The sequence below is a fragment of the Drosophila subpulchrella genome, chromosome 3L, assembly GCF_014743375.2.
Source record: "Drosophila subpulchrella strain 33 F10 #4 breed RU33 chromosome 3L, RU_Dsub_v1.1 Primary Assembly, whole genome shotgun sequence".
Taxonomy (NCBI): Eukaryota; Metazoa; Arthropoda; class Insecta; order Diptera; family Drosophilidae; genus Drosophila; species Drosophila subpulchrella.
The window spans coordinates 9566003-9574401 of NC_050612.1; the positions used below are offsets into that span (position 1 = coordinate 9566003).

Genomic DNA, 8399 nt, shown 5'->3' on the forward strand with positions numbered 1-8399 from the left:
AATTTCTTATATTTGCCTTTTTAAATTTAATATACATAGCTATTGGCGAAGTACCAAGGCCAACCAAGCTACAATTTGTATAGTAATACTATGATAATTTACTTGAAATGTGAGAAAGACATTAAACCTACATTTCAATATTTTCTTTTATTAGATACATTTTTTGCCATTTTCTGCACAAAGTGCACGTTTATAATGGATATTAAATTTAATCCTTAGAGGAATCCTTGTAAAAATTGTACCAAGGCCTTGAGCAGATTTAACTTGTATCTCTGGAATATCGATAAATTGCTGGCTATTTCAAGCATGCAACGCTTCGCTTTCTACTTATGCACATCTACTCAAGCCGAACAATGAGTGAGATGGATGTGCATACGTACATATATGCACTCTAATGTAGTTTATACCCACAATTTAACATGGTCAGCTACCGCAGATGCAGTGCAGTTCCTGACCATGGCTAATTTGCATATTGTCTGGGTCAATTGCATTACAGACGCAGGATTCCGGGGCGAATCTTAATCAATTGGATTGTTGTGTGTTCATAAACCGAAGTCTAATCAGTTCTAAATTAGGAACAGTCTTGGGGGGTCTTTAAAAATCAAGGAACTGGAAAACAAGGGATAACAAGATATTTTATTTTGTTTCAGGCTTCAGCCAGTTATGCAATCCTCTCAGATAAAGCTGTGCCACGAAATAGAGTCGTGATGAAGGGGCAAGTCAAGGCCTGCAACGTATTAGCGAACCCCTGACAGTTTAAATTTCCACAGAGCCATTTTTTGTGCAGCGCTTTTGTTGCATATTTCAGGGCGCCGCTGCCCATTGCTCTTGTTGGCCAGGAAACACAACGAACTGCCAAATGGCTTGCGCAAAGCGGAAGAAAAACTAAAACAAATGTCAGTCGTAGTTGACGCGTTGCCACCGACCACCGACCACCAGAAGCCACCGGAGTGGTTCCAGAGCTCAAGCCCCCTTCTCGCCAGGATCCCCAGGATCCCAGGATGTACCCCCTGATCCATCCCTTGTCCAACCCCCCTGGCTGCCAGCGAAATGCAAATGTCATTTGCAGTTGACACTTGACTCAGCACTTCGCACTGTCCTAGGGCACTTTGGGGTTTTCACCTGCGTCTTCGCGCCCGCTTTCCCGCTTTTCCCACCAACCCACCCCACCCATTTACTGCATTTGGTGGCACAATGGCTGCCATCCCCACACTCCCGCAGACACTGGCAAATAAAAGAAAGTAAAATAAAACAAAAGTTGGGGGCCAGGTCACAAAAAAGTGGGAAAGTAGTGGTAAATGAATGGAAGGGGAAACAGGGGCGACTAATGCCAACTGAACATGAATAAAGTCGTGGCCCCTTGGGAAGCTGCTACCGCTGCCACGTCGTCGTTATTCTCGTGGTCGTCATTAGGAGGGCAGACGTCAAAGTATGCGCTTTGTTTTTGCTGCGTGCCATGCAGCGTGTTAATAGCCAGGCACCAGGCTCCAGTCTCCACTCTCCAGTCCACCAGGCACTGCACTGAGAGAAATATTCCCCAGATTGCAACACTTTTTCATATCAACAAGAGATGTGGGAAAGACTACCTTTATTCTACTCCGCCAAGTTTTAGTGACCATATGTCACTAGCTTAGATTTAAACTAACTGACTTACTTTATTAAAGAAAGTTTTTAGTTTAACACCAATAGTTAGCTTTAGATAAATAAACAAATAAATACTTAAGAAAGTTAATGCAACTTGAAAAATAAAAGGGTGAATTTACATATAAGCTCAAAATATATGCTCAAATCTTAGGATATGTGCCAGACGGCCATCAAAAATCATTAAATGTTAATATATGAGTCTTCAGGTTAGTGGCGTGACCCTTTTTTTATAAATATATTAAGATTTTATACCCGCATTTTAACAAAACTTAAGATAAGCTCTTTATTAAAGTATATTTAATAGTCAAAAATTATTAATGGTCCATTTATCAGTTTTAAATAATATTAACCCTTATTAAAAAATTGAAGAAATATTTTTGTTGTCTATATTTTTATGGCAGAGTACTCATTCTGTTATCTACATTTTACCATTCAATTTTGGCAATACTCATAGAATATGACTATTGAATGCTCTAGTTTATTAAATTTATTTTAAATTCTGAAAAAAGTAAAATAGGAAGAGCATGTGTTTTGGTATACGATCATTATTATTAAATTAAATATTTAAAAATTTAATAAAATGTAAGAAAATAAAATGAAATTCTGAGAAGACGTCCGCTTCTATATTTTCTCTCTGTGCAGCACCGTGAGGCATGAAACCGCTTACCGCCCAAAAGCCAGTAGCCGAAGTTGACAGAGTCTGGGGAGGGGGTTAGAGGGGTGGCGAGGGGGCGGTCCACGTGGACCCAGAGCCACGGCAAAGTCAAGTGCTGCAGTTGCCGTCGTGTGGCGAAAGTGAAGCTCGCACAGCGTGCAGCGAGTGGCTGACATCTCGTGTGGCTGCTGGCTGAGCGTTGAGCACATTAAATTGATGCGCTTGATAAGGATTACAAAGAAGAGGTGGCTTAAAGTTGGCCAGGACTTAAGATAAGAAGCAGTAAAATTAAAAAGTAGGACTAACTATGACCAAACATGTATTACAATGTATTATAACTAATCCTCTTTAAATATTAATATTAAATATACTTTCGTATTAAGCTATGTCATTTAAAAAAATCAAATTTAATAACGGGTCCAATGGGGCGTATGCGTTATTAACACGCCACCTAATCGGCTTTTTAGCCAACTCAACAAAAGCTTTTAATAGCTAGCATAAACAGCCACTAGAGGGCGGCACTTGCAGCTTTGTTAATATTATTAAATATAAACAATATATTAAGCCGGCTGACTTTCCCAATAACAGCATTATTTATTTATATTCCCATTGACTAATGTGCATCTATGAAGAAAGAGTGTTTTTTTCCAGACTAGAGCTACTATTTCGCTAATATTCCACCCCTTATGCAAATCAATGCCAGTCATAGGCCTGCCATTAAATATCAAAATATTAGTGATTAATTGAAAAATTTCCCGTTCAACTGATTTTTATGCCATGACAATAAAAAGACCAACGCAAAACTTTGCATCAGAGAGTGAGAGACAATGGAATCGCAATCATTGCGGAGCCCGAGTAAATAAGCCAAGAGAGAGGACTCGATATTTTTGTTTATTTTTCAGTTTCATCCCCGGGGGAATGCAACGTCGAGCAGTTGTCGTTCGGCTGGCACGCAGGCGGTACACAAAGCTCCGCACTCCGGAAACAGTCTCGGATTTTCCCGAACCCGATCATCAGCACCCAAAGCAAATATATCTTCGAAATACATCTTTAAGTCGGTATTTTTCTCTAGGGAATAAGCCCCTTTATAAACATTATCAGGACATCTAAAGTAAATATTTAGTGGATCCAATAATACTATCTTGATAAATTAAAAAAACTGTTATATTTTATTCTCTAAGCCAAACCTGATTTTATAAAGTTGACTCACATATCTCCTTAGCCAAGGTCATGGTTTTTGTCTATTTTTACGCAATTAGTTAATAGCTAAAACTAGTTATGCCTAGAGTAATATTTATAGATCTTAAAAAAAATTTTAACCGCACTCAAAGGTTAATGTGATTGCGGATAAAACCCATAATATGTATAAATAATTTATATTTGTTTTATTGGAAAACTATAAATATCTTTTTTTATTTTAACAGTTTCCACAATGTTTGAGGAGAATGGCAACCCATCGCGGGACAATGCGTTATGGACTCTCCAGGGTCGGGAAAGACCAAGTCCCGCCCAGAGGCTGCACAACCTCACTTCGGCCTCCTCAACGAGCTCATCTTCGGGCCTGCCCATACCACAGAATATCTTCACAAACCCAGCCATCCAGCCGTCCAGCGTTATTAACCTCAACCACTCCACCGACGTGGTGATCGGTCCCATGACCCAATACCAGGGACCGGTATCCATATACTATATGGATTATATGGAGGCGCACGCCATGCAAACGGCAGCCGGTGAGTCCCCGATCCTGAATGTAGTTGAACAATTATCAATTATAATCTAAAACTAAACTTTAAACCAATAATCAAGTCAGACAACTATCGTATCTGATAGTAATAAATAAATTTCTAAAAATATTCATTTAAAGTTTATGCAAATTGTTAACTTTTTTTTGCGAAGTATTTATTTACTCAAAACTAATTCTGTCGAACTCAATTTTAGGTATACATTTACCTACTAATTTGAACTTTGTTACTATTTTTAAAGTAAATAATGAAGGGTGTTAGACTTTACCATATATTGCTAGTAAACTAACTAACAAACTTTAAAAACTTAATTATAAAATGAAGAGCAATCTTGATGTGGGCTTTAAAGCCAAATAAAATTAATTTTACTGGGTAATCAACCTCTAAATTTCAAACGATTTACTTAATTAATTACGAGTTTATGTCAAACCGTCAATTTTGTCTCCATATTTCAACAGGTTTTAATTTTGTTCTGATTCCAAATAAGGTATGTTATCCCAGTTTCGTTTGACAAATATTTTTCGTGAGTTCTCAAGGCAGGCTTACATTGAAAAAGAGATTATGATCAGATATTGTCAGAACTGTAAGTGTCAATTAGTTCCATAGCACGATCGTCCACAACGGATCAGATATGGGTTAATAATTTAGCGGGAAGAACAGACCAGATAAGTGAATAACCGAGCTAATTGAAATGCAAATCGGTTGGCGGGATTCCTGGAACCCCCATAAACACGGGAACTCGGGCCCAAAGAGAGCACCCCGCTCAGTTGCACTCAGATACAGAGAGAGCGAGAGAGAGTTACGGCTATCCAGTGTTTTGTGGATCAATCTTTCGACATTTGCGATGCACATCGCATATTGCGCATACGTCACGTAGTACAAAAGAGAAAGGGGGAGAGAGAGAGAGCGAGAAGTACGAGAAATAAGAGTGCAAAGCGTAAGTGTGTAAAATGTGATATGGCAAAACAACAACAGAAGGCCGGCGGTATCATGACGCACCCCCTACACGCCCCCTTGGCCACCCCCTCTGCCGCCTTTCTGCACGCAAACAAACACAAAACATGTCAACCAAGGGTAGAGCGAGATGGCTGTCGTTCCAGCGCGCTTTTGGCATTCGTATTTCTGTTTCTGTTTCTGTTCCATCGACAGCCGCGCCGCATTTCAGTTGTTTGTGCGACGGGTTCAGGTGCGGTGGCGGTACCAGTGGCACTCCGCTGTCCGATTATCGGTCAAATCCATTATAAAACAATTAATATCCAGACCGCTGCAGTACCCAGTATTTGTGCAGCCCTTGCCACTGTGATAATTCCGATGATTCAGCGGGCAATTACTCATAAAAGAAATCGCCTATAATGCCCTGGACTGTGCCCGTGCCGAGTTCCAAAAACGTTGTGATAAGCTAAGTGTCGCCACCACCGTTGAACGAAGTGCCATGAAACTGCTGCTGAAAGTTCACTCGGAGCGCACGGCGCGCAGGAGACGTACCCCGGAACCCAGTTTCACCCAACAATCACACTCCCGGGACTCATCAAGTATATGCAATAGATATCATCACCTAATATATCACTTTCTACTGCGAAAATTGTATTTAGTATCAGCTATCAAGTGTGTGTGTCAAACAAGTTGCTTTCTTACGTACACAGACAAAAAATTATAAATAGTTTTTGGGTTTAGATATATAGAAGATTGATTGGATGATATTTGTAGGAAAACTCCAGAAGATATATATGAAATATTATGAATCACGGGTTTTTCACTTTTGTAGTCTTTACGATTATTCATTTCTAATGAACATTAAACTTCAATAAAAATATATGATGGTTTATGAGTATATAATATTATCAACACACGGAATATAATCCTATATGGTATATTATACCTTGACTCGTTCTTTTTAAAAATACACCAAATATAATATTTTGAGAACTTCAAGAAAAAGGTTAATTTAAACAGCAAACAATACATCAAGAAACCAATACAAAAGACTAACATATCATAAGACCGCAAAACAAAAGAGCATCCAAGACTTTTGTTAGGCAAATCTATAAGATTTTTTTAAGATACCATCTTTATTTGCTGTGTATACGAAATGCTAATTGACTGACTTTCGCTAATTCAGGCATCAACAGCAACCATGCTAATGGCAACGCCAATCGTAGTCGTGATAAGTCGCCATCAAAGCGGCTCACCCGGAATACCATCTTGTTGATCACGCTGATCTTTTTGGTCCTGGCCACCGGTTTGGTGGTGCTCTATGTGGAGCTCAATCGTCCCCGGCCGGAGTTGCCCAGCAACAAGGCCATCTACTTTGGCAACAACTACGACCACGACACGTGTAAGTGCACGGGACTCGAATTGTCCCCATAACCAATTCACCAAATTCTCAGTTCCGAATCTAGGAAACGGCCATCTGGTCATCGACAGAGAGCAGTGGGGAGCCGCCAAGACCACGCCTGCCCTGACCATTCCCCTTAAGCGACCCATTCCCTACGTCCTGATCACCCACATTGGTGTCCAATCGCTGCCCTGCGAGAACATCTACAAGTGCTCCATCAAGATGCGAACCATCCAGGATTCCGCAGTTGCCGAAAAGGGTCTGCCAGACATCCAGTCCAATTTTTATGTGAGTTTTTTGTTGTTTTTATGTCTTCAAATTAAGAAATGAGTGTTAGTTAAACACAGAAAAAGACTAAAAATAAGAAGGGATATTTTTATTAAATACATAAATTTTTCCTTAAAAAAAAGTTTTTTTTCCACATCAAGTAATTTTTTTAAGTTGTTTTCCAAAATTGTATAAATATCTGCTTATTTTTGTTTTTAAAAACAATTGCATGACTTCTTTTAGTCTTTTTAAAATGTTTTTATTATGAGTAAGTTTCCACAATATTTTGCTATTGATCATAATATATTTTTTTAAAATATCAACAATTTTTAATGTTATGCTTAAAACAAGTTAAATTTCTGAATATATATTTTTAAGTGTAATAAAAAGAAATCCCGACGCGAGCATTTGTGTTCCCGGCACGTTCACGTGCCATTTTGGGCATTTTGCTTTCCGCTTACGCAAATTGTCAAATTTCCGTATTCGTTTCGACCAGGTTTCGGAGGAGGGCAATATCTACGTAGGCCGCGGCTGGGACTGGGCCAACACCTATGCAAACCAAACTTTGGCGATTACTTTTATGGGCGACTACGGCCGGTTTAAGCCCTCTGCCAAACAATTGGAAGGTGTCCAATTTCTGCTGGCCCATGCAGTCGCCAACAGAAATGTCGAAGTGGACTACAAATTAGTGGCCCAAAATCAGGTAAAAAAGAGGGTATGAAACCATTTTCACTATTAAATATTCCAAATGTTCCAGACCAAGACGACCAGAAGTCCGGGGGCTTACGTCTATCAAGAAATCCGGAAATGGCCGCACTTCTACGGCTGCGGAATGGACGGGGCCCGGGCGTGTGGCATCGAACTGGGCATGAAACCGGAACCGTGGGATGCCAAGCAATAGCTACAGACTTCTTACCACCTAAGTGTATCCAAGCACAAATTATATTTAATACCTTGTACTAAGGCGAAACGGGCTTTCTTTAAATCGGTTATGCTGGCTCGAAAACACAGCAAACCGGTTGGGAGCGGGCGGTTTATTTATAGAGCACTGATCTCTCACTCTCTCTGGATCGGCTTGTTGAACTGTCGCTCAAAAAGCTGGAAATTCCCAAGCCGCAGTCAACCTATCAGTACCAGTACCAGTACCCCATACATACCATTATTCTATAGACAGGCCTGGGTTTTATGTGTATTTGTATATGACAGCCTTTGTGCGCCAGTACAACATCATTATCGGTAGCTTCACTTCACTTGTATTAGCGATGTTGTGATTGCTGTGACTGCCTTTGTCAGTTATCTGGGTTTCAACTTAATGAGTATTCAATATAACATTAATTTTTTTACAGCATGGCTTCAAATAGCCCATGTGTATAAATATATTGGATACTCCCAGTTGTGGGATCCATCATCTTTGATCTTCAGTTCAAAGCCCAAAGGAGTGACGTACATTCGTTTATTTATCAAAACGTTTGCCCAAAACTATGACGTCTTCGCTGACAAATAATACTTTGGATACTCAAAACTCTGGGGCGTGTACTTTAACCCTGTTCTCATCACTAACCTTCAGTTCAACCCCCTTAGAGAGTGACGTACATTCGTTGACTAATTAAACCCAAGAAAAAATAAAATAAACGAATTTTTGGCCAAAACAATGACGAGAATTGCGGCACGTGTAGCCAAAAAAAAAAAAAACAAATGCCAAGAGGGAACCAAGTAAAAGTAAAATAATTAATAATAATTAGGGGAAGAAAATGTG

The 8399-nt window shown here is 39.6% G+C and overlaps 1 protein-coding gene across 3 annotated transcripts; it reads left to right on the top strand.

Annotated features, from left to right (window-relative positions):
• Window positions 1-3222: 3222 nt before the first annotated feature.
• Window positions 3223-7613, top strand: LOC119552636 (peptidoglycan-recognition protein LA). Of its 3 annotated transcripts, XM_037862325.1 has the most exons (6): window positions 3229-3353; window positions 3724-4029; window positions 6161-6376; window positions 6429-6664; window positions 7140-7346; window positions 7401-7613. In XM_037862325.1, exons 2-6 carry the CDS (start codon window positions 3732-3734, stop codon window positions 7542-7544), a joined length of 1101 nt encoding a protein of 366 aa, XP_037718253.1. In that variant the 5' UTR covers window positions 3229-3353; window positions 3724-3731; the 3' UTR covers window positions 7545-7613. The 3 variants fall into 3 exon arrangements, with proteins under 3 accessions (XP_037718255.1, XP_037718253.1, XP_037718254.1); XM_037862326.1 differs by lacking the exons at window positions 3229-3353; window positions 3724-4029 and adding an exon at window positions 5197-5573; XM_037862327.1 differs by lacking the exons at window positions 7140-7346; window positions 7401-7613 and having other exon boundaries at window positions 3223-3353; window positions 6441-6582.
• Window positions 7614-8399: the final 786 nt, after the last annotated feature.